The sequence below is a fragment of the Vicia villosa genome, linkage group LG2 (genome assembly GCF_029867415.1).
Source record: "Vicia villosa cultivar HV-30 ecotype Madison, WI linkage group LG2, Vvil1.0, whole genome shotgun sequence".
In the NCBI taxonomy this organism is placed as follows: Eukaryota; Viridiplantae; Streptophyta; class Magnoliopsida; order Fabales; family Fabaceae; genus Vicia; species Vicia villosa.
Genome location: NC_081181.1, coordinates 151086239 through 151113264, shown reverse-complemented (window position 1 = coordinate 151113264; position 27026 = coordinate 151086239). Strand labels below are relative to the sequence as shown.

At 34.1% G+C, this 27026-nt stretch overlaps 4 protein-coding genes across 4 annotated transcripts; 3 read left to right on the top strand and 1 right to left on the bottom strand.

The window, feature by feature from the left end:
* Window positions 1–2274: 2274 nt before the first annotated feature.
* LOC131652472 (small ribosomal subunit protein eS10z-like) lies at window positions 2275–4142 on the top strand. Its single transcript, XM_058922327.1, has 5 exons — window positions 2275–2383; window positions 2497–2545; window positions 2636–2915; window positions 2996–3125; window positions 3921–4142. Exons 1-5 carry the CDS (start codon window positions 2381–2383, stop codon window positions 3993–3995), a joined length of 537 nt encoding a protein of 178 aa, XP_058778310.1. The 5' UTR covers window positions 2275–2380; the 3' UTR covers window positions 3996–4142.
* A 1037-nt stretch (window positions 4143–5179) lies between these two features.
* On the top strand, window positions 5180–7147 carry LOC131652470 (mitogen-activated protein kinase 4-like). Its single transcript, XM_058922325.1, has 6 exons — window positions 5180–5576; window positions 5674–5803; window positions 5885–6022; window positions 6097–6429; window positions 6537–6720; window positions 6802–7147. Exons 1-6 carry the CDS (start codon window positions 5410–5412, stop codon window positions 6975–6977), a joined length of 1128 nt encoding a protein of 375 aa, XP_058778308.1. The 5' UTR covers window positions 5180–5409; the 3' UTR covers window positions 6978–7147.
* Window positions 7148–15065: 7918 nt separating this feature from the next.
* Window positions 15066–17519, top strand: LOC131650336 (uncharacterized). The gene is made up of 2 exons (XM_058920049.1): window positions 15066–15970; window positions 16055–17519. Exons 1-2 carry the CDS (start codon window positions 15066–15068, stop codon window positions 17517–17519), a joined length of 2370 nt encoding a protein of 789 aa, XP_058776032.1.
* A 1198-nt stretch (window positions 17520–18717) lies between these two features.
* Window positions 18718–20588, bottom strand: LOC131652469 (uncharacterized). Its single transcript, XM_058922324.1, has 6 exons — window positions 20065–20588; window positions 19847–19961; window positions 19660–19741; window positions 19521–19572; window positions 19349–19403; window positions 18718–19270 (listed from the first exon to the last, which is right to left on the bottom strand). Exons 1-6 carry the CDS (start codon window positions 20440–20442, stop codon window positions 19092–19094), a joined length of 861 nt encoding a protein of 286 aa, XP_058778307.1. The 5' UTR covers window positions 20443–20588; the 3' UTR covers window positions 18718–19091.
* Window positions 20589–27026: the final 6438 nt, after the last annotated feature.

The window sequence follows — 27026 nt, the reverse complement described above, 5'->3', positions numbered from 1 at the left end:
TTTGTTGTTTGAATATTTGTCAAGTTGTTGCTCTCAGTCTTAAAGCTTTTAAGCATTGAGTTGAGTATTGTTGTTGGTTGAAGCTTTTAAGAAATACTAACTAATTTGTGTTTGAAGTGTAATATTCTAAATTGGGTTGTTCTTGATACAATCACGGGGATTGAGACTGTTAGATATCACGGAAGTGACTTAGGAAGTGGGATGGTGATTTCCAATGTCTATATGTAATTTCTAGGTAAAAGTTACACTAGGTAGTGATTAATTGATAAGTTGTAAACTGAGTCTGTTTAACTTTAAATTGATACTACTGATAGTGGATTTCCTTTTTGGCTTGGTAGCCCTAGAGTAGGTGTTGTTGCACTGAATTAGGTTAACACTTTTAGTAAATACAAAAAAAAAGCGCAAAAAAAAGAGCTATTACCACAGTTAATAAGACGACCGTTGTAATATGGTGTTACAAAAGGTCTATTTTGTAGTAGTCAAAAAACCCTAGAAAATTATGCTATATAAGGACCTCATAGCCTGCATGGGAAGTTAAGCATTCCCATTAAAGATCTTAGAGTGATAAATTTTGTGTCTTGTATTCCACGCTAATGCGCTTATAGGATTAACGTAGAATATTTATGTACACCTCTATGTTTAGGTAGCTTAACATAAAAGGTTTGTCTGGTTGAGTTATACAATTCAACATCATTCATCTTCTTGATTAAAGTTGATCACTATGGTTTAGTGGTTGTAATCACCTATCACGAGTTGTGTGATAGAGGAAGAAAGTGAGTAGGTTCTTAGATTTAAGGGGAGATTCTAAATAGAAAGTTATTGGGTAGTGTTAGGAAAAGGCATTGGACAACATGGACTTGTTGTTACTTGTAAGTCTAAATGTACTAAACTGCTAATAGTGAATTTCCTTTCTTGGATTTTGGACTGAACCCTTCATACGTAGGTGTGGTTTCACCAAACTGAGTTACCAATTCTCTGTGTTATTTATCGTTTTCCAGCTCCATCAACTTGCACCACTCATACTGTTATAATTATGCTAGTTCTGGTTTATCTTGTCAAACCTGTTATCGAAACATTGTGTTCGACATCTGTCCCCCGAGGTACAAAATTTCAAGATAAATTAAGGCTCAAATAAGGAACCAGTTGGACTTAAGAGAAGTTGTTGCAGAACAAACACTTGGAGTAGAATTATTGAATTAGGAAGGTCTTGCAAGATCAATTTGAAACATTGTATACATTCAAAGAGAAATTCAAATCGAAGATTGTTTAATTTTCAACATTATCTTGAATCTTGTAATTGAATTAAAAGACTCTGTAAAAATGATTAAATCATAGTGAAATACTACACATTTTTAATGGAAAACTATTGAAGTGTAGATTAAGCACAAAACAAGAAAAAACGTACTGAACCGTTATAAATACGACGCACTTTCTGTCTTTCATTATATCTTTTATATTTTGTTTAGAACCATATGTTTTTGTTTTATTGTTTTCTTAGAAATTATATGTTGTTAGCTTTTACCTCATTCATAGCAAATTTTTGTGTAAAAATTAAGTATGTGTTAGATCAAAATTCAGAAGAGTCTATTCACACCATTTTTAAACCATTCAAGTTTATATTCTCTTCCAACACAAATATGAGATAGAGTGAGTGTTAAGATAGTCATTTCCACTTATTTTAGTAGGTAATATTACACATGTCAGTGCCTATACTTATTTAGCAATTTTTCATTCTATTTGTTATGAATATTTTTTATAAGTATCAAATGAGCATGAGCCAAATTTCTATCCTTACATTCACTCAACCTAATTACATTTTAATGTTTTTCTTCAATTTGAATCAACATAATTGATTGAATTATCTAAACATATCCAACCCTAATTTATTCTATATGATAATATATACTACTACATATAAACTATATACTAATTTAGAATATCAATTGAGTTTGTCAACACGTTAAGCTTATAAAGGATGACGCATAGGCACTCCAAACCTGATTATTCAGATAATTTTTTTTAAAAGGTGGTTTTTTTGGTATTGTTTTTTTAAAAGTTGGTTATTTGAATTTTTTTCTTTTTTAATTTCACAAAAAAGTGTTGAAAAGAGTAACATTTTATTCCACACGAAAAATAAATCTGTTTTCTATATTATAGTATACGAAATATTGAGTAATGAAGAGCTTGAACGGATCAAAAAACATTCCAACTTAAAATGAAAATTGGGCCATTTATAAATGTGGCCCAAATAGAAAGGTCCATTATAAATCAAAGAAACATAAATTAGGGTTTTGAGTTCAGATTGCAGCAGCTAAGTGATAGAGAGGATTGGAAGTTGTTGCTGCTGAACTGTCTCCTGTGCCGCCTCCACTTTGCAACCATGGTACCTGATTTTCTCCTCTCAATTCCTTTGTAAAACCTAATTGAAATTTTCTCATGTTGTTACAATTGATTTAGGCTAAGCTATTTTTACATTTCTATGTTTAATTTTCCCAGATCATATCCGAGAAAAACCGTAGAGAGATCTCCAAATACCTCTTCCAAGGTTCGTTTTTATTGTTCAGTGTTTTAGGGTTTCGTTTTGTTGTGATTTTGTTTTGCTTTTGTGTTTGAATTGGATGAGTTGTTTTTTCAGAGGGAGTTTGCTATGCAAAGAAGGATTTCAATTTGGCGAAGCACCCAGAGATTGATGTTCCAAATCTGCAAGTGATTAAGCTGATGCAGAGCTTCAAATCTAAGGAATATGTGAGGGAGACTTTTGCTTGGATGCATTATTACTGGTTTTTGACTAATGATGGAATTGAGTTCCTCAGGACTTATCTCAATCTTCCATCTGAGATTGTGCCTGCTACTTTGAAGAAGCAGGCTAAGCCAGCTGGTAGACCATTCGGTGGTCCTCCTGGTGATCGCCCTAGGTAATTTTGCGGTGTTGTTTTTCGGAAGGTTGATTTGATTGTTCTTTTTTTTTTTGTTTAATTTGTTTGTCTTTGAACAGAGGTCCACCTCGATTTGAGGGAGAGAGGAGATTCGGTGGTGACCGTGATGGGTACCGTGGTGGTCCAGGTCGTGGTGAGTTTGGTGGAGACAAGGGTGGAGCTCCAGCTGACTACAGACCTTCTTTCGGGGTAATCTTATTGCATCTGTATTTGATTTGAATGAACTTTGAATGTTGTGTTTCTATTGATTTGTCTAATCATTTATTTTCAAAGATCATTATTCTGTTTATTTCATTTTATTATGTGGTTATGGGTGGGTTAATTTTGATTGCTTTTTCTCTACTTCAGTATTGTATTTGACCCCTGTGGTTTTGGCTGCTCCTCTGGCTGTTTATATTGCTTTTTGTTTAGTTTTAAGTTTTAACCCTGCTGACTCGATATAGATTAACTTCCCAATCTAATAAATTAAATTTGGTTGTGTTAGCAATTAGTTAAAACCATATTTCAGGTTTCTCAAGCTATACTTATTTCTTAACTTCTCCATAAACCTTAAATCTTGGTTGTGATCCTTGTGATAAAATCAAGTTAGCCTGTACTTGCTAGATTTCTTATGTGATACATTATGTCTTGTCTTGTATGTTCTTCTAATTTCAAATGACGATGAACAAGGTTAGTGGTATACCAGTGCAACATTAAGATCTTTTGTTGCGTTTTTTTTTTTTTTGACTTGGCTAATTGAAGTTGTGTAGGCTCATTGTTTACTACATGTTTTTCCCCTTATGTATATTGGTAACAAAATGAATTTGTTTTGCACTATTTTGTTATACCTTCCTACTTCTACATATTGAGTATTGTTTTGTATTTTTAGTGGAATTTTGTTATATCTTTCAATTCTTGTAATTCAAATGCTATTCCTTCTTTCCTAAGTTATTGAATTCTATAATCATACGGTCCTGATCTATTTTATTTTTCCCATTATTGTAGGGTCCTGGTGGAAGACCTGGCTTTGGTCGCGGTTCTGGTGGCTTTGGAGCACCAACCAGTTCTAATGATGCTTAGATGCTATGATTCCTGCTCCAGTTCTTGCAGTTTTGGCTGTCTTAGATCCTATAGTATTTCCCCCCTCCTCAGTTGTTTAATCCCTGACATTTTATTTTAATTCATAGTTATTCATGCAATGAAGATTTTGAACCGTGTTTTTGCTTAGTAATATGATAATTTGTTTATGCTTGGATGATAGAACATGGATCATATTGGAAAACATGGATGTTCTATAAATGGAGGTTTGCGAGTCAGGATTGAAAAGATTGTTTTATATAAATCTCCTAAATGAGCTAACTATCATTATGTTTTAAATAAAAAATGTTGTCTGTTTATCTGCTTTGGCAATTGCTTCACTATGATATTAATATAGTGGATGACTTGTTTTCTGGTTAGACATGTTTTAGTAGACAAAAGTTGAAACACGTATGAGGAATAATGGTTAGACATAAGTAAACAAAAGTTCAAACATTTCTGAGGCAGCAATAATGGTTTCTAAAGCCGGATTTTAGTTTAAAATATACTCCAATATTATCTACGAACTAAAAGCAAGTTATTTGACAAATGTTCTAATTTGATACTTGGAACTCAATTGTTCAAAGATGGCCATTTCAATGGAGCGAAATTGCGAATCCTTGTGTTTAGAGTTTTGAACGTGGTTAACTCTTTACTGTAAAAAGATGAACCTCCTTCAAAGAGTCAGTTTTTTCATGGCAAGTACTAAATCTAACATTTGTTAGCCATGGTAAACTAGGAACTACAAAATATTAATAGATGTTATTTTGTCGTTAGTTAAAAGTATTAGATCTTATTGTTGTCATTAGTTAAAATTGGATGGAACATAATGAAACAGTGAAATTTAGTAATATGGATTTTATTCCACCACTTCTCACCATATTTCTTACAATGAATTTACTAACCCTCCCGTTCCTTAAGATATTAAAAAAATATTTTAGTAGATGGACATTTCTTACAATGAATTTACTAACCCTCCTGTTCCTTAAGATATTAAAAAAAATATTTTAGTAGATGGACATCATCAATAAATTCTATCAATACGGTGGTTTTCAATTCATCAATAAATTCAGCCGCTACTTGTCAAGTAGTAGCTACCTACCCAACCTAAAATAGAATCCATTCAAGCATATAATGAGATTCACTGAATAAGCAATGAGATATCAAGTAATTTAGATGACCAGGTCTTAAAAATCCGTTGACGTGTTAACTTAGTAATCATAATTAATTATATCCAACTGGCTGTTAACCCTTTCAGATAAGCTAACTTTTAATTTTCTTCTATACTATCACGTCAATATGATCAAATAGCATAAGCATTAAGCAGCAGGTGGTAATGGACGATTATTACAATACAAAATTAAAAGTCGTCTTATAGAGAAGAATTCAAGATAACAGAATTGAACAAAATCCAAAAATGGATAGCAAAAGCAAAGATAATAATGATACAGATTCAATCAAGAAGGTTTTCACTCACAAAGGTCGTTACGTCCAATACAGTTTGTATGGAAACTTGTTTGAAGTCTCTTCCAAATATGTTCCTCCCCTTCGCCCTATTGGTAGAGGTGCCTATGGCATCGTCTGGTTAGTTTCGTTTATTTATCATTTAATTAAGTTGTTCATCCGAACGGGACTAGATCAGAAATACAAACGTGACATACTTTTTTTGTTTTCTTTTCAGTGCTGCTGTTAATTCTGATACACGCGAGGAAGTTGCCATCAAGAAGATTGCAAATACATTTGATAACATTACTGATGCTAAAAGGACTTTGAGGGAAATTAAGCTTCTTCGTCACATGGATCATGAAAATGTATTCTAACTTCAGAAATTTTATTTTCTGCTCATAATTATTATTATGCTATAATGTCTTGATGATGAAATTTGGTTACAGATTATTGCTATTAAGGATATTATAAGACCTCCACAAAAAGATGCTTTTAAGGATGTTTACATTGTTTATGAATTGATGGATACGGATCTTCATCAGATTATTCGTTCGAATCAACCTCTTAATCTTGATCATTGTCAAGTAAGCTTTTCCATTATTCATGTTATTGAATTTGAAGTACTTACTTTTGCTAAGATGTTTCTTGAATTCTGCAGTACTTTCTATATCAGCTGTTAAGGGGACTGAAATATGTGCATTCCGCGAATGTCTTGCATCGTGATCTTAAACCGAGTAATTTACTTTTGAATGGAAACTGTGACCTTAAAATTGCCGATTTTGGTTTGGCGAGGACGACATCTGAAACAGATTTTATGACGGAATACGTCGTTACTAGATGGTACCGAGCCCCAGAGTTGCTCCTTAATTGCTCAGAGTACACATCCGCAATCGATGTTTGGTCTGTTGGTTGCATATTTGCTGAAATTATGACCAGACAACCTTTGTTTCCAGGGAAAGATTATGTTCATCAACTAAGGCTTATAACTGAGGTTAGTGTTTGGTGCTTCCATTTGAACTTTGAAGTATTCTAGGTAATGTATTACATTGCCTATTACATGTTGTGATATGCATTTTGTTTTCCTTTTGCTCAAAAAAGTTAATTGGTTCTCCTGATGATTCGAGCCTTGGATTTCTCCGAAGTGAAAATGCGAAAAGGTATCTTAGACAGCTTCCACAGTTCGGGAAGCAAAATCTTTCGGCGAAATTTCCTCTTATGTCGGCCGAGCCTCTGGACTTACTAGAGAAAATGCTTATCTTTGATCCCGACAAACGAATTACCGGTATAATAACTCACTCCTCATTGAACAATACAATTTCTATTATCTTTTCATATTTATATAGTATTTTTCATTGATTTGTAGTTGATGAGGCACTATGTCACCCTTATCTATCATCACTTCATGACATCAATGATGAGCCAGTTACTCCCATGCCATTCAGTTTTGAGTTTGAGCAGCCATCATGCAGCGTTGAGCACATTAAGGAACTCATCTGGAGGGAATCAGTGAAGTTCAATCCGAATCCGCTGTCACAATAGTTCTTTCTTATTTGTGTAGCATTTCATAATCATTATTCCCCGTATATATACACTGTGTGTTATTGTAATTACAGAAAATTCCCTTCCTTTTAGTCTAGTTCTAAACCATTGAAGGCACTGTGTAAAATGGTTAATTATTAGTAATAAATTGAATATTGCAAATTACAAAAGTTGCTGTGTTGATTATACTAAATAATTATTTTGATATCCTTCGTCCGAAAAAAAAAGACGACTAGCAAGTAGTTACTTTAGAGTGTATGATTAGCAATTTTGTTGTGCGTAGAACTGTTAAAACACAATTAATCCATTATCTTTGTTTAAGGCCTTAGTTATATTGCTATCGTCATAATTAGGTAGTGTTTTTTTTCTAAAACTAACTCACACATTTTCTTGGTAATTTGTATATATAGGGTCTAATATCATTGTAATGTAAAAGTTGGATAATATAATACAATACAACAACAAGTTTCATCGGACTAAATGAAGTCGACTATATGAATCAACTTTTGCCATAATATTATCAAAGATCATCATTGTAATGTAAAGTTGGATAATATAATATTGAGTTAAATATTTTTGTGGTCCTTCTAAATATATAAAGATTTTTCTTCCATGAATGAACTTTCTAATATTTTTCATTCACATTTTTAGTCTCTCAGTTAAGTTAAAGTGTCTCTAACAGAAGTTGACATTCAATGATAATTGACTAACTTTTGACAGTGTAAGTGATGACCAAAGTCAATTTTATTAAATTAAATTAGTTTACCGTAAGGAATCTGAATATTAATACATATTTGGAATAGTTATTAAAAACTCATCTTCCCTAAATCGTTTACCCTAACTCACCCTTTCTTCCTCAAATTTTATTCCACTTTGCACGCAGAAATGCAGAAACCCAACAAGATATTTGTTTCAATGTCATCTTCCAAGACAAACCGAACCAAATCTGTTTATATCTCTTCCTCATCTAAAAAAATTCGAGCTGAACATTTATGTTGGTGTCATGCTTGTAATATATCCTACCAATTTGATATGGACAAATTCGAACCGCCCAATTGAAATCAACCGATCCATTTTCTTTTTTGTGCAAATAGATTAGATTGGGTCGGGTGTCGGGTTGCTTGAGTTGCTTAATTTGGATACCATAGGGTTCCTTCGATCGAGCTCGAATAATTATTTTGGACCTGTCGGAAACTAAATATGACCGAATACACCTAATATATTTTTATTTATTTTTATCATTATAGGATTGACCTATTATAAAAATCGGGTTCATAACATTGTTAGGTTATTATCATTTTTATAATCTAATGGTAGCATTATGTACTCACAAGAATACATGACATGCAATATAAACATTTTGAGTGTTATTAAATTTGCGGTATAAAGGAAAGTTTTTTTAGAGATGTCTATTTTGGCAGAATGATGATACATGTGATTTGTTCATATGAGATAAAGATATGAGAGAAAAAGTTGTTTGTGATGTTGAAAATAAAGATGAGAGCAATATGAATGAGTTGGAAGCTGTGATGTATTTGAAGGAGTTGTATGAAGTTTTAAAGAAGAAGAAAAAGAAATTGCAGAAGAAATTAATTTCAGAGACATTTGTTGGAAATTAAAAATATTATGTTTTGTAATATCTTTTATGTTTAATGTCTACTTTGTAATGAAATATAAATGTTAAGGAGTCTATGAGTTAGATTGTCAATTCGTGAAGAATGTTGTTGATGAGTGTAAAACTGCGCATCATTCAAGTCAATGTAAAGACACTTATTTTTAATGGAATGCTGGTTATGATTAGACAATTTTTATGGTTAGATAAATTTTGACAAAAGTATGCATAAATGATAGTCAATATGTTGTCTTATTTTGACTTAAATTTGTCATAGTTTGGCCTAATATGGGACTGATATTTGCCTTTTATTGACTTAAATTTTCCATTGTAACACTTTAATTTGAGGCACATTCTAGCCTTATTTTGGCTTAATCATTTGATAACTTGGACAATACCGCGACAATACAAAGTAGTATTTTGTGATAGCGTCATTTCAAAATCATGACAACAAAAAACTTTTACATTAAACATGTGACATTATAAACCAATTTTTTTTGCAACAATTCAAGATAACATTGATGATTAACTCTTACAATATATATAGCATTAGGTTGTTATATTAAAAAATAAAAGTTGTTTTCATGACAAAAAATGGATTGTTTGATTCTAGGTCATACAACCATATACAAAAGAGATACACGATCTTACATAATCATCACATTACATAATTCACGATGATATAAATTCCTAGAAGTACAAACTGAGTAAAAAAAGTACATAATTCATGACAAAAATCATTGAGACAAACCCTTGAAATTTTCATCCCAACTTTTCATTCTCCTAGCACTGCCACCAACTTTGTCTTCTTCTTCTTCTTCTTCTTCTTCAGGAATCAAAGCTGAATCTTCAGTATGTTTCTAGATCCCATTATGTTCTCGTGTTTTGAGCGGTTCAAGTCTACCACTTTCTTTTTTAAAGTGGAATATCACTGACTGTAGGAATCATAAACCATGCCTTTCTATTGATTTTCCAATAATGTATATACAATGTTAATTTCCATATGTGTTGGCTATACAATAAAGACTATTCTATAAATAAAGTTGTCTACTATAATATTTTAATAATAATAATAATAGTTTAATAATAACAATAATATATTCTAATACACCCCCGTAGTCGAAACGAGAGGCTAACGAATATTGAGACTATCACGAAAATCATCAAAGAGTTGTAACGAAAGTCCTTTTGTTAAGATGTCAACGATTTGTAAACGTGAAGGGACATCTAAGACCCGTAATTGGCGACATGCAATTTTTTCACGCACACAATATTTATCCATCTCGATGTGTTTGGTGGAGTGATGTTGAATTGGGTTGCCGGATAGATAAACATCACTTACATTGTCGCAATAGATTAAAGTGGCTGTTGTGAATGGGCAATGTAGTTCCAATAGTAAGTTTATAATTTAACAAAATTCTAATACTATATTAGCGACTCCATGGTACTCAGCTTCTGCCCTAGACCGAGAGAGGGTGTACTGGCATTTCGAAAACTATGAGATTAAATTGTCACCTAGATAGAAACAGTAAGCATAGGTGGTTCGCTTAGTGTCTAGGAAACATGCCCAATTTGCATCAGTGTAAGAAACTAATTTTTTGACAGAGGAGGGATACATGTGAAGGAGAAAATTAATAGTGTCGTGAATATACCAAATTATACACTTCAGTGCTGACATATGTTACGTTTTAGGGTCATTCATGGATATGCATACCTGTTGTAATACATAAGCGATATCGAGACCTATGGAAGTTAAATATTGCAATTCTCTTGCAAGACTCCGATATTCAGTTGGGTCATGATATAGATTCCCAAAAGACACACTGAGTTTTTCCCCTTGGTGTCATATGGGGTGGGTGATGGCTTGCAATAGGACATGCCTGCTCGTTGTATAATTTCCTCTTTATATATCCTTTGAGACAAGAAAAAACCACTTATATGTTTAATGAGAGATATTCCCAGAAAATAATTCAGAAGACCCAAATCCTTCATGGAGAATTCAAATCTAAGTTTATACATAATAGAGTCACGAAGAGCATCAGGGGGAGTAGTGAGAATTATATCATCCAGATATATAAGGATATAAGCAGTATCAATACCTAATGAATAAAGAGTGGTTAGAGATGCTGTGAGAGAAATCCAATGTCTTATTTTCATTAGCATTAGCATTAGAGGGATGAAGAACTAATTCCCACGTCTTATTTTCAATAAGAGCATCATATTCGTCTTTCATGTTCATTTTCCAATTATGATCATTTAATGCATCAATTAGATTTGTAGGTAAATAAGAGATAAATTGGTGGGTGGATGTATGTAGGTTGAAAAGTTTATGGGGTTTGAGAATTTTGTGTTGTGCTCATGTTGTCATTTGAGGTGAATGAGGTGCAGAAGGGGAAATAGGTGGTTGAATAGGTGGAGATGAGGTGGTCAGTGTTGTTTCTATTGATGAGTTCGTTGTTTGGAAGGGAGAAGGTGTTTGAGCCATGTGTGTAGGTTTTTGCGCTGAGGGGGTTGTTGAGGGGGTAAATTTTGTTTGGTTTATGGTTTGAGAGGGAGGAGTATGTTGGGCTGTAGGTGATGGTGGTTGGGTGACTTTTATGTTGGAGAGGAAATTCGTGGAGGTGTGGTGTACACTTGTGAGGTTATAAGTTGGATTATGTCGTTATCTAAGAAGTTATAGTTAGTCATTATAGGAGCATTCATGGTGGAAAAAGGAAACATATTTTCCTAAAAAACAACATGTTGAAAGAGAATGATTTTGCGACTTGACAATTCGTAACACTTATAACCTCTTTAATTAGACAGATATCCTAGAAAGACACATGGTGTAGATCGAGGCTTGAGTTTATTCCTAGTGGTGGAAGGAATTAAGGGATAACAAAGACATTCAAATAATCGAAGGAGTGAATAGGCCGTGTCTTTTTGTGGGTGATTGGAGAGTGAATTTCTTATTTGAAAGTATGTTGTGTAGGTAAGCGGACATTTGTAGGGCATGGTGCAAAAAAATGGTGGAATGGACGCATGAGCAAGGAGGGTTCGAATGACGTTATTGATTGTACGAGTTTTTCTTTCGACTTTTCCATTTTGAGAGGAGGTGTGAGGACAAGAAAAATTTAAAAGATATTTCATTTAGTTCACAAGAATTTTGAAAGAGAGAGTTATCATATCCTTTGTCATTGTCACATTGAAAATATTTTATTTCACGTTCAAATTGTGTTTTAATGTAAACATGAAATTATAAAAAATGGAATGTACTTGTGATTAGTTTGAGATAGAAAAAGTCCATAAATAGTTTGTAAAATAATCAAGGAATAATACATAATAACGATGCCCTCCGGAGCTTAATACCAGCGAAGTCCAAAGATCTCTATGAACAATGTCAAAAGGCATGAAGTAAATGATAAAGAATTATGAAAATGCATTTTTATTTGTTTCCCAAGTGGGCAAGAGTGACAAAAGAAATCATTTTGAAACTTATTACACAACAAAAGTTTGTTTCGATGAAGAGAATTTAAAATATGAACTCCTGGATGTATTAAAGACTTTGCCATAACTCGGTAGATAAAGTGACAAAAGCAGATTGTGGTGGGTAAAGGTCATTGGAACTATTACATCTCATTAAAAGTGTTCCTGTCTGAAAATCCTTCACAGAAAAATTGAAAGGGTCAAATTCAACTAAGACATCATTATCAATTGTAAATTTTTTGGCAAAAACAAGATTTTTTACTAGTTTCGGTGCATGTAAGATAATGTTTAATGTTAGGGAATTAGGTAAAGATGTCCACAACCTATTACAGGAATATGAAGACCATTTCCAAGAGTAATATTAATACTCATATTAAAATAAGACATGAGGTTACCCCCATTTTCCACCATAGGAGAAGTCGCTCCGCTGTCCATATACCATTGAAAATCAAGAGGAGAGATAGAGAAAGTGTGCATATCATCCTGGATGTTTATTGGAGAATAGTATTATGGTGCTTGTTGATTGGTGGAAGTCGATAGAGTAATGTCTATACGGGCTTGGTGAGGCCTAGGACCAAGTGTGCCATATTGTTTCTGTGACGCACCTGTTTTCGGATAGAGACATGATGGAGTTGCCCATGGTTGCCATAAATATGCCCATGACTGTTGCTGATAGAAAGATGGAAACCACTATTGCTATTGCGGCTGTGAGCGACTTCCACTTCGATCATTGTGTGTTCCTCTACCACGATCACCGCGATCATTGTGCCGGCCACCACAAACACTATTGTTGTGTCCGGTGTAATTGTTGTTGCAGTTATGACCTATTGAGGCTGAAACATCATCTTGGGAGGATAAGAAAGTAGAGTTCTCAACTGAGCTCACTTCCTTCTCTGGCTTGGCTATTTTTTCTAGGATAATCATGGAATGAGATTTGTAAAAAGGGGGAAAGAAAATATCTGTGACATATCTGCGATCCGACTGTGGCGTACGCATTAGTGAGGCCATAAATGAGTTGAAGTATGAGCCTTTCATCCGACATGGAACACTGATATTAGAGAGTTGATTTAATAGTGATTTTAGATTTTAACAGTAGGTGGAGACAACATGAAATTCCTCTACTCACCCACCACTTTTAGAAGCCTCATAGGAAAGCTGCTATATTTGATACACAGTAGACCGGATATAAGATTCTTTGTTTACAGGTTGAGCCAATTTCGGTCAAATACTACTGATGTCCATCTTCAGGCTGCTTTTCGTATTATCAAATACATCAAAACAACTCTTTCATAAGGATTAATATTCAAAACAAACTCCTCATATACACTAAAAAAGGTTTCATTGATTCAAATTGGAGTCTTGTAATGACACCAGACATTCCACCACTGACTTATGTATCTACTTAGGCAACTTTCTCTTGTCGGAAAAGTAAAAAGCACAATATTGTGTCAAGATCATCTTCAAAGAGGCGGATTATGGTGCTATAGCAAACGCCATTTGTGAAGCCCAATGTTGTTACATCTCCTCCAAAATCTTAGAATCACCCACAACAAACCAGTAACAATTTTCTGTGATAACAAGTTGGCTAAACACATTGCCAACAACATGATATTCCATGAATAAATGAAGCACATCAAAATGGATTGTCATGTGGTATGCGACAAGTTCAACCCAAAATAATATACTTGATACCAATCCATACAACACAACAAGTCACAAATATCTTCATCAAAACGCTTTAACATGGGCCATTTACCACTCTAGCCAAACTTGAATGCACATCATCCACTCCCGTTTGAAGGAGGGCAAAATTATTTTATTATAATTTTTTAAAGATTTTTTTTAAGAGAAAATTTAAGTGAGTTGGACTATGAGGACTCACCAGAATCAGGGTTAACTTCAAGGTTCAAGAACACTTATAGAGGCAAAGTTTAGGAGAGCTGGACTTCGAGGATTCACCATAATCAATACAGACTTCAAGGTTCAAGAACACTTATAAACGTACTTATGGATCACCCATTAAATAGATTCTCAAATCCACTGGCGGATCTAGGGCCCGGCCAGGCTGGGCACTTGCCCAGGCTCTGGCCCAATTTTTTTTATTAGAGATAAAAATAGGTAAACATTAAATAAAAAAGGGCAAAAAAATATTAAAAAAAGAGTGGAAGAAGAAAAACAGTAACACAAAGGAAGAAAGAAAAGGATTGAGAACGCGAAACGTCGAAAGAATAAACCGCGCCCAGTCCCACCACCTCCATACGTGAATCTCCACTCGACAACCTCCGACGAAACTTCGGTATTCTTCTCTTGCTTTTCCTTTTCTTGTTTCTTGACTATCCTTGTTCTTCTATTCTTCTTTTGGGTTTGTTGTTTGTTGGAAAATAGAAATCTTTTTTGATTGTTAATTGTTAATTTGAAGAAGAAAAACTATGCTGCTTGAGCCTTGAGTAAAGTTATTTTGCAGAGAGAAAGAGAGATTTGAGATGAAGAAAAACTATGCTGTTTGTGGTGGGTTTGTGGCTTTATGGAGATATGTGACACCGACAAATAGTACTAATTTTTTATAGAAAACTTGTTTTGTTTTTTGTAACATTTATTCATTTTTTTGTGACTTTGTGGTTTGCTGAGAGAGATATGTGAGTTGTGGCTAGTGGCTGGCAGTGAACATATTTTAACTTTTATTGTAAACATTTATATCTTTTTGTTTGATAACGTAACTTTGTAAGCTTTATGTACTTGGAATTTACACCTTTTAATAATCTATATTGATTTAGTGGTACTACTAATTTTTAAGTGATATTTGTTGTGTTAAAATTATACTACAATGAAACTCAATATAAATTTGTAGTTTAAAATTATACAATATTATTTTTAAGAATAAATGTGTTTCAGCATTACTTGGATTTTTAAGTGATTATTGTTGTGTTAAAATTATATAATGAGATTGAATATAAATTTTTAATTTGTTGTTTTTGATTGTTTGATTTGTCTCATTTAATTTAATTTCAGAGATGAGGAGATTTTTGGTTGATAGAGCAAGTATTGAGAATGTGAACATTGTGCAACCGGAAGCCGAATTAGAAGCACCGCCTAATATAATTAATGAGTTTAACCCAAATGAAATTGTGCGTGATCCAGGTTGTAGGAAGCAAATTAATGAGTATGCTCCGGATATTCAAGACCAAGTGAGGAGGGCATATAAATTGAAAGGTCCAATGCAACCAGATTTGTCAAGCTTTCCTCGTACTCAATTTGGAAGTGTTAAAAGAGCATTTAGTAAATCATGGTATAAGAATTATACATGGTTAGAATACAGTGAGATCAAGGATGCAGCTTATTGTTTTTATTGCTTTCTCTTTAAGAAACCCGGAAGGGCCGAGCACTTTGGTTTTGAAGTCTTCACTAAAAGCGGATATAAAGATTGGAAGCATGCATCTCAAGGATTGAAAGATCACGTTGGTAGTTATAATAGTTTGCACAACTCATGTGTCAAGCACTATGATGATTATAATAATCAAAGACAAAGTGTGGCAAGTAACTTTGCTAAAGCAACCAAGGAATCAGAAGAATTGTATAAGATTCGTTTGACTTGTTCTGTGGATTGTTCAAGGTATCTCATTGCACAAGGCATGGCTTTCCGTGGCCATGATGAATCCTCTATTTCTCTAAATAAGGGCAATTTTAGAGAGATGGTAGATTGGGTAAAATCTAAAAATGAACAAGTGAGAGATGCTTTCGACCGTGGTGGAAAAAATTGCACAATGACTTCCGCTGACATTCAAAAGGAGCTTGCTATGTGTTGTGCACATGAAGTTACCAAGGTGATTATGGAAGAGCTTGGTGATAGAAAGTTCTCAGTGCTTATTGATGAGTCACGTGATATATCCGTCAAAGAGAAAATGGCAGTGATGTTGAGGTTAGTAGTTGTATTTTCCAATTTCTAATTTTCATTACCTATTCTTCTCTATGCCGCCATGTAAACTTGTCGAATTTTTTTTAGGTTTTTGAACGACAAAGGGAATGTTGTGGAACGATTTATTTCTCTACACCATGTCAAAGATACAACATCTGAGTCATTAAAGGATGCTCTTTATGGTATTCTTGAAAAGTACACATTATCTATTTCAAGGATACGTGGGCAAGGATATGATGGAGCTTCGAATATGAGAGGTGAATTTAATGGTTTGCAAAGAAAGATTCTAGATGAAAACCCTTATGCTTTCTATGTCCATTGCTATGCTCACCGTTTACAATTGGTTGTTGTGTCTGTTGCTAGTAGTTGCTCATCTATTCATGATTTCTTTGAGTACATCTCCTTGATTGTGACCACAACAAGTGCATCTTGTAAGAGGAGAGATGCTTTGACAGAGGCACAACATCAAGATATTTTGATTAAACTTGAGAGTGATGAGATATCTAGAGGAAGGGGCTTGCACGAATCATCTAGTCTCACTAGACCTGGGGATACTAGATGGGGTTCACATCATACTACATTGCTTCGTTTGGATCAAATGTGGTCCTCCGTGTTAAATGTGCTTAGTATGGTTGATGAAGATGGACGTGGACCATCTCAAGCAGCAGGTTTGATAGAAAAAATGGAGAGCTTTAAATTTGCTTTTATTTTGAAGTTAATGTTAAAGTTGTTTGGTATCACAAACGAGCTTTCAAATGTCTTGCAAAGAAAAGATCTTAATATTATGATTGCCATGGAATTAGTTGATGTTGTCAAAGCTCGGTTGGCCACAATGAGAGATAGTGGTTGGGATAATTTATTTGCCAATGTCCAAGAATTTTGTGTTGCTAAATGTATTCCCGTGCCAAATATGGATGACGAAATACCGGTTCGAGGTCGTTCAAGGGTAGAAGGGAGGACTATCACTAATCTTCATCATTACCGTGCAGAGATATTTTATGTTGCTATTGACAAAATATGTATGGAGATGGATCATCGCTTTAGTGAAGGAAGTAACATTATTCTTGATTGCTTCTCATGTCTTGATCCTAAAAACTCTTTCTCCAAGTTTGATGTTGATAAGCTTGCTCGTTTTGCTGATATTTATGATGCAGACTTTTCTGATGATGATCGTGGAACAATAAGAGATCAACTTGAAACTTATGTTCTTCAAGTAAAAAGAAATGCTTCGTTTTCCACTTGCGAAGATGTTCAAAGTTTGGCTATGAAGATGGTTCAAACTGAGAAACATTTGGCATTTCCATTGGTTTACAAACTTATTGAGTTAGCTTTGATATTGCCGGTATCGACAGCATCCGTTGAAAGAGCATTTTCAGCAATGAAGATTATCAAGTCTAAATTGCGCAATAAGATCAACGATATGTGGTTCAATGACTTGATGGTATGTTACACCGAGCGAGAGATATTCAAGTCACTTGATGATATTGATATTATTCGAACATTCACCAGAAAGAAGTCTCGGAAAGGACATTTGCCTCGTAATTTTATATAACACGCCATTGTAAGGTTATGTTTCATCTTTTTTATTTTAAACTATACTTTTGTTGACAAAATAAAAAATCTGTTTTATTTTGCCCAGACTTTATAATTTTTCTAGCTTCGCCACTGCTCAAATCAACACAGAAATTAAACCCACAATCCACCTTATCTAAATTTTTAAAAATTTAGTTGGCTGGAGTTTTCAGTTTAAAAAACGTTTATTTTGAAGTTCCAGTTACTAACTTCCATAGTTTTACGTTATAATGTTATTGGGATGTGGTTTTTATGTTGCAAACGTTTTGCCGGAGTCCATTAGTTATGTTATTATTGTCATGATTATTGATTAGTTAGTTAGTTTTACTAACTAATTCACTCTATCTATTTTTATGGTATTCCGTTATGACCCTAATTTGTGTATATATAGGATCTAATACACCATTGTTATTTTTACCATCTTCAATTTTTCTTGTTTGCATTATGAAAATATTGCACTTATTAGGTTGTGCAATGGACATATACTAGCAAGAACTTTTGTAGCAGTCTAGTGCAATTAATGAAATCAATCAAAACCCAACTTGCACCTGGATTCTGACATCTGTCATACACGTGGCAGGTAGGAAACTTCGTGAATCATCGAATTTCCATTGCCGCTTCTTTATTCAGACTCTGTTTTCGTTGGCTCTCTCGAGTTCTGATCTCTGCTTGTTTGTTCTTCCTACGGTTCACCTTTTTTCCCATCCAGACTTGATTTTTTTTTTTTTTTTGTAAGTCTTCATGTTTAAATTCAAATTCATTAATCATTTTTAGTTTCCCTTTTCTGCAAAATTCTTCAGTACTGTCATCAATTGCTTATTTAAAATTTTGCTATCTAAAAATCAAACCCTAGATACATTAATAAAAATTTAAAGTATTGTTGTGATATGCTAGTTTTGTCTATTAATTTCATAAAGCTAAGGCTTTCTTTCTTTCAACTGCAGGAGAGTAAATTTATAGCTATATATAAAGTTCATGAGTCTACTGCTGCATGCCAAAAACAGGTTTAAGCCAATGTACCTGGTAAATGGATCACGGGGTATGTGTAATCTCTACGATTCTTATTCCCATATACTAACACCCTAAAGGTCGTATGGATTGGGACCGACTTGATTAGATAACAGTTAGATAAGAAGCTTTTTTTCTTCTTTCTCTTCTTAAGAGCATTTTTAATCCACTTATTAACTTATTACATCATTCTATTAGAAGGAAATTGCAGTTGGTAGTTACTTGTTGGCAGAGAGAACTTGCAAATATAAGAAAATTATAGAAACACAATTTTGTACTTAAAACAATGTTTTGTAATGAGATCATATCTTGTATTGATATAGGTATATTGGCGACAACAACACCTAAAAAACAAGAGAAGAAAGAATCCTGCGAAATGGGGCTAGCAGCAAAAGAGATGATTGACCCAATAGTTGCTTACAGCCGGCCTCCGCCACTTCCTCCTGTTATAGGACCTTTGGTTGCTCTCTCATTGTTGGATACATGGTGGAACCGCAAAGCCGATGATGACGGCTAGTGATGTGAGATATCAATATCATACCCTCTACTTTAATATATTTTTAGAAATAAACATAGCAACACTGAATGCATAGCTAATCAATCGTATCATGACGCCCCATAGCTTTATGTAGCCATCTAGTATTGGATTAATGAAAGGTGCTACAAATATATTGTAAATTTTCAACATCCATATTAGTATTGAATGAGGTCTTCTTAAAAACCCTACAAGAACATGTACATATGTTAATGAATATTAGTATTGAATTGAAGTTAATGTAAAATCTATGAATTCTGACTCACATTCTGTTGCTTTTGGAAAGTCATCAAACAATGAGGTCACAGTCTTCAACATAGTCTGCAATTTCAAAAGGCAACACAAATTGAATCAGTCCAAAAGGCAATAGAAATCCAATAGGATATTAAGTATAAGAATTAGAATACTTGAAAGAGTCGGTTTCTAGTTTGAAGTTACCAAAACTATGCTTCCAGGTTTGACTAGTGATTCGATAAATATCTCAGCTCTCCTGAAATCAATTATATAGTGAGTATAGATATGTATATGTTTTACCGAAAAGAAAACTGCTGATTCAATTATTTGTTTTGCTACTTACTTTATTGTCATGTTTTCTTCTACTTTTGCTAACTGAAAGAAGCTGCAGCCTCTGGTGAATGGGATTTGTTCCTCCTTCCATTCTACCAAACCAAAAAGATTATCATCAAGCTTATATCATTTATATATTGCGAAAAAATAAATAGCGAGTAGAAAAGTAGTAAATTAGTCTAGGATAGGAGTATGACCCAAGTGCCATTTTGCTGCAACAGTTAAATCGTCTCCCTCGCATATGTTTCTCATTCTGAATTTCACATTCTGGCCCATACCAGCAGTAAGTTGATGTAAGAAATGCATCACTTCCTGCAATGTTATTTCTAGATTATCTAGTGTAACTATTTACTCAATTCAACTAGGAGTGTGTTTTTGTGTAATTAGAACTATGGTTGATAATTGAGATACAAACCTTCTTTCCTTGAAATGGATTGATGAAGGTATAGTCATAAAAGCAGGCATCTTTATATATGCATTCATCCAATTGTTGCAGCTCTTTCTCATTGATACATGTGTAGAAGTGATCTACTATCTCTGCTGGAGACATTGAATTTCGCCCGGATTTGGGTCCTTTCTTTGGTAATATGGCTGAAATTCTAGTGCTGTCCCAATTTTTGTTTTGGACATTCTTCTTGAAACTTAAACTTCTTTGTTGTATCTCCATCTTTTTGTGCAAGTTGAATGTTCTTTTGCCCGGAGAAAACCCGAGGGTGAGTCTCCTTTTGGTGTCCGAGTTTATTCCCGGATAATGGTACAAAGCTCGGGTTGGAAATTTGTGTATAACATCCATTTTAATTTTTCTTGAGAAATATTGCTATGAACATTTGCAACCAATATATTGTTGCCTATGTGATCTATTGGAGGAAATGAAGAAAGAGGTTTCTCTAGCATTGGGCCAAAGAATCAATGCTTAGATTGTTTAACTTCTCCATTTGCTTTACTTCCTCTTCCTTGACATGAAATCCAAGAATATTACCTCATTTCATGGTCAAGTATTGATAATGATAATTTAAGAATTAAAATGATGATTTATTCATTATAAAAAACAAACTACTAGTCCATGTTCTTGTGTGTAGCCATAAAGGAGGCAGTACTGAATCTTCAGGATATTATATAATTGAGTCAGAAACAATGAGGAAGCAAGAAAAGTGGGAGAGACAAACTATTTTTATCTACCACATTTATATTCTACTTAATATATAAACAAAACAAGTTTCATGTTACATGTGACTCCACATTATTAACAATGACCTGCAGGCACTATATAAAGAATAAACCTTTGATTCCATGATTCCCACCTAATTGGCATGCCAAACATTAACAAAATATATACTCCTTTTGTGACTAAAACTTGTTACCAGACACAAGACAGGACAGCTTCAGGATACCACGTTGACCTGCACGTGTTCATCCTTAGCAATAGCAAAGGTTGAAAACAACAATATTGTATCTTTGAAGCTATATAAGCCTATGATTAGTTTTTGGATCACTCAAAACAAACCTATAGATTAGAGGTTCCACTTGTTCTGTGTTGAGCTGAAAAGAATCTTGTAAATTAATGAAATTAGCTGGCATGTTCCCTAACCTCCACTACTGAGACAGAACTGTCAACACCCTTCTTCTTCCGATTTTGATTTCTAATAACCTTATTCAGGGTTCTATTACTATATAAACTCTCTGTCTTTCACCATTTTCATAACAACACAACACTTCCTACTTTCATAACATATCATCTTGTTTAGGCCTTTATTATAAGAGAATAATGAATAACAGAATGGGTCGTGTTGCATCTGCTGAAGTTGCTAACAACAGGAACAGGTTCAGAAGCAAAAGGCCACTTCCAAAAAGAGGACAAATAAAATCAAAGTTAGCAGCTAATGCTTTTCATTCAATTGTTTCTGTAATTTCAAGGGCCTCTTCTTCATCTGGTTTATACTCTCCAAGAAAAAACTAGTCACTTCAAGCAGAAAAAACTAGTCTCTTTCAAGCAGGGTTGATGTGTATCAATATAGTATCAGAACATTTTTGTTTGTATATTGTATCTAGTTTTTCATGCTCTCCTCTATAATGATAGCTTGTATTCGGTTTACACAAGTGTTTGCTCCATTCTTTTCATATTAAGCTCAATCCACTCAATTAGATTACTCATAAAGAAAACACCTCTAACTTATTCTCACTACATTTAGCTAATGAACAATCACACAAAACATGATAATAAAATAGTGGCAAAAGGCTTTCCAAGGTGAAACTTAAATAAAATATTTGATCCTCTTAGGCAACCTCAATTTCCGCGATTGAATTCAAGTGTGAATGGTTACGCTTCACATCAATCAGAAATGGTAAAAATGTTAAATTTATAAGAGATAAAACTCATATCCGCCCATAGACATAAATCACGATTTGAACAATTAGGTCGGTGAAGAGTGGATTAGAATCATATATATATATATATATATATATATATATATATATATATATATATATATATATATATATATATATATATATATATATATATATATATTTCCCAAGACTTTTTGTGACGCAGCAACGGAAGGCCTTTTAGAAAACTAGGTCGGGTTCTCATCTCGGCGTCGCTGTTTGGAGAAATGTAAGAGGTTTGATAGCCGTCGTGAGTAACCTAGGGAAATGTGCATTAAGTGCTAGTCTTATTATTGAAATGTTTTACATGATCTTCTTGACATCTGGCCATAGGTTTCTAGAGTATGATCTTATTGATAACCTAAGAGCATTTTTAATGGGAGAAATTTTTTGGTTGCTTGTGTCATATTTTGTGGGTTCAAATTGCCACATTGCATTTAAGTATTTAAGCAATTTCAAATACTATTACTCCAATAGTAATTATAAATAAGCAACATATATTTGACCCAACTAATTTATATTATTTTATTCGTACTACAATTTAATAACTATTTTTCAATTGAATTGGTTAAAAAATAATAATATTTAATATTAAGTTCTCCACTTTTGAGATTTTTTCATGAAGCGCCATATCTTAAATTTAAGCAATAAATATTGCCACATGAGCATATTTTAATGGTAATAAAAAAAAGCAATATAACTTAAGTGTTAAGGAATCAATAAGTTCTTATTGGAGATTGTCTAAGTGCACTCAAATATCGTTGTAATTTTGAGGTGAAATAACACCGCTATTTTTTTCGTCTCCCTATTTTCTTTCATTTTGAGCCATTTATTAGCATATCTTATTCCCCTATATAAAAGTCGCTTAGTGTTTTAAATTCTCTTTTCACTCTTTGAGTAAGCCGTAAGTTTTTTTTCTCTAGAAACTTTGATCTTTCCTCTATGAGTTTCAATGAAACCCATTTTACCAGTCTTTTTTTCTTCTCTGGACTCTATATTTTTTTGGTTCATCTCAACCTCTAAGTCACTCTTCTTTAATTATTACCTTTGTTTTCAATCTCTTGAGGTACCATTTCTTCCTTTCTTGTTTATGATTTATTACTTTTCTTTCATAGTTTTAGCCTTTTGGCCATGGCTAACATAGGAGATTCACATACAAATATAATTTATATATTCAGTGTCAATGATGTTTCTTCTGCTACTAGGATAGTGAATTAAGAAATGTCAAACATTGATCTTTTAGAGGTTAACCGACCCATCGCAAATCTTATCGAGCTTAGTGATATTTCTGGGTCTAGTGAGGGTTCCATTGAATATGGCAGTGAACCTTCAAGTTTTCATCTTGTCGGTAGTAGATACTATTTCTCTAAAGGAGACGAAATGATGAACTATGGTAGCCCTATTGTTAGGGGTATGAATATCAATTCCTCTTCTCAGCAACACTGTTTGTTTGGAAGGCGACCTATGTAGACATAAGACCGTCTTCTGACTGGTGGATCTCCCACATTGATTCTTCCAAGTGAATTTGAAACTTCTTCGATGGGTGGTCGATCCCATTTTATGAATGCTTGTTTTTCAGGTTGAAGTTTAGGTTGCCTTTCAACGATTTTGAGAAGGGGGTATTGAAGCATCAAAGAATTTCCCCGTCTCAATTACACCCGATAGCTTGGGTCTTCATCAAAATGTTCCAATAATGGTGCAAGTACTGAAAAAATCCATCTCTATCAATTTTTCAACATTTTCACCATGACATATACCTTTGCTACCGGGGGCATGAATTACTCGCACTTCATCAGTCAGTCAAGGTGTTCGATGTTTACTTTGAGATTGAAAATTTCTAGGATTATTTTTTTTTAGTGACCCCTCCGACCCTAGAGGCTTAATTTGTCTTCTATAAAGTTTCAGAAGGCGATGTGCAAGGACATGATATAGAGATGTTGTGTCTGCACCATTTTAACCGGGAATTCAAGACTTTCGCATTCTCATATAACTCTCTGACTCTGGAGAAGGATTCGTTGAAGTAGCCTTTTGGGGGATAATGGGCTACGAAAAGGAAGTCGACCCTTCAGATCTGTTGTCCACCAAACAGAAGAGATAATTTATTAACACACAAGTGGTTGTGAACACAAACACTACTCTTGAGAGGAAAATATCTTTGGTAATGAGAGAAACTTTGGCGATTGTTTTTGTCATTCTCATAATATTATGTTGACTATTCTTTGTTTTGTTTGGCAGATAACATATCCCTCAAGAATCTCTTCAAGAGAAGGAAGGACCTGGATGTGAATGAACACTCACATCACACTCTCCAAATCCCACTTCGGTTCCAACAAAAGTGGCCAATGAAACAACTCAGGTGGGAAAGAGAGGCTCCACTCGGGGGGGGGGGGGGAGTAAATATGTTGGAACAAGGGCTCCCATTCTCCGAGACCTGGAGTAAGAAATTGAACGACTGATCTTCTTTTGTTGCCAGGAAGAGTACACAAAGAGAACGGGGAAAGAACCATACTCAAGAAGGACCCCTTATCAAAAAGCCCAAAACATCAGGATCTACTCGTGGGGGAATTGTTCTAGGAAAAAATGAAATAACTCATCGTCCTTTCAAGTTTCCCTAAGTCTTTTTATCTTGAGGGTCTCCCCCTTCCTAGGAGTTACGCTCTTGCATCTCCGAGGATGATTATGTCTACACCTAGAGACAACCTACCATATCTATCAAGACGCTTCCCTAATGTATTTGGCGGCAACCGGTCGTGGTGAGGTAATGGCTCATGGCAACCATTCGAAGGAGAAAAAGAATTGGAAGGGTCAATACGGCCCCGTTTCCTATGAGTGAAATCAACTCTTGGAAAAGTTAGCTAGCTTCCAGAAGGACATTGAGACTTATGATGCTTCATTTGAGTCAACTTCATAGGTTATTTCTTTGAAGACATCTCTGGTTGAGAAGGACAAGGCCCTCGAAGATGCGAAGAATTCCCTGACTAACTCCAAAGCGGCCTGAAAAGCGCTAACCTCTCAGATAGCAAAAATTGAGAATGTTATAAAGGGAGAGAATGAAAAGGTAAGTGTCCGTGAGGACAATTTAGCAGAAGTGAAGAGAGAGTTTAAAGACTATGTTGATAAAAACATCCCCAAGTCGCCTTTGAAGCCTTCCAAAGCGCTGTCAACTAACACAGCGGAAAACAAAAATTTCCCTTAACTGATCCTTACGAGTAAGCATGATTAGTGATAAATTGGTTATCTTTTATGGTGATTAACTATCGATGTAGAATCAAAAGAATGATCACGAGAGCTAAACAACAACGTCTCTACTAAGTCCACACGAACATAATGTCTTCAATCTCTGTGCTAATTCCTACACATGAAGAATTTGAGAAAGAAAGATAGAAATTACGATTAGGGTTTCACAAACAAAATTTCATCAAATAAGAAAACTGCAGCATAAAGGTTCTTTTTTATAGAACCGCTTGTATGGATTGCAAGCTAAATAAGCTCACTTAAGTGCACTGTATCTTACGGTGCACTATATTCCACTTAAATGCATGGTATCTAACGGCGTTTCATATTTCAATTAAGTGCACCGTATCTGACGGTGTTCTGTATTCCACTTAAACACACCGTATATTACAATATTATGTATTCCCACCTAAGCTCACCGTAATTCGCTTAAGCTTACCGTTTTTCTAATTATGCAAAATCAAGTTTTATTACATGTGACTCCAAATTATTATCTGTACATAAGAAAGGAGAATATTAATATTTCCTTGACCTGAAGACACTATATAAAGAATCAACCTTTGCTTCCCTGAATCCCACCTAATTGGCATGCCAAACATTAACAAAATATATGCTCCTTTTGTGACTAAAACTTATTACCAGACAGAAAACAAGACAGCTTCATGATACCGTGTTGACCCGCACGTATTCATCTTTAGCAATATCAAATGTTGAAAACAACAATATTGTATCTTTGAAGCTATATATGCCTGTGATTAGTTTTTGGATCACTCAAAACAAACTTTAGATTAGAGTTCAACTTGTTCTGCGTTGAGTTGAAAGGAATCTTATAAATTAATGAAAATTAGCTGGCATGTTCCCTAACCCACACTTCTGAGACAGAACTGTTACACCCTTCTTCTTCCAATATCAATTTCTAATAACCGTATTCAGGGTTTTATTACTATATAAACTCTCTGTCTTTCACCATTTTCATAACAACAAACAACACTACATGCTTTCATAAGATATCATAAGAGAACAATGAATAACAGAATGGGTCGTGTTGCATCTGCTGAAGTTACTACCAACAGGAACAGGTTCAGAAGCAAAAGACCACTTCCGAAAAGAGGACAGATAAAATCAAAGATAGCTGCCAATGCTTTTCATTCAATTGTTTCTGTAATTTCAAGGGCTTCTTCTTCATCTGGTTTATACTCTCCAAGAAAAAACTAGTAGCTTCAAGCAGGGTTGATGTGTATTATTATAGTAAAAGGGCATTTTTGTTTGTATATTGTACCTAGTTTTTCATGCTTTCTTCTATAATGATAGCTTGTATTCGGTTTACACAAGTGTTTGCTCCATTCTTCGTATTAAGCTCAATCCATAAAGAATACACCTCTAACTTATACTCACTACATTCATCCATTAGCTTTTATCTGATCAACAATCACTCAAAACATGGAATGGAGTACATGCTCAATTTCCACAACGATAAACAATCAATCCCTGTAAATTAATCAGTAAAACGACGGAATACGGATGCAACATCATACTATAGACATTTACTCATGATTATCGTCTCCCGATTTTAAATGCATGAGTCCGAGATCATAATTATCGTCTCCCAACTTTACTCATGCAAATCACCATATTAATCATAATGAAAAATCTGAATTTTGTCTGTGCGTCACCGAATCTTAAAACCCAAAAAAACATTTGTTTTCGTAGTGAAAATTAAGTTTCAAAATCTATTATAAAGCAAATTAAATATATGTT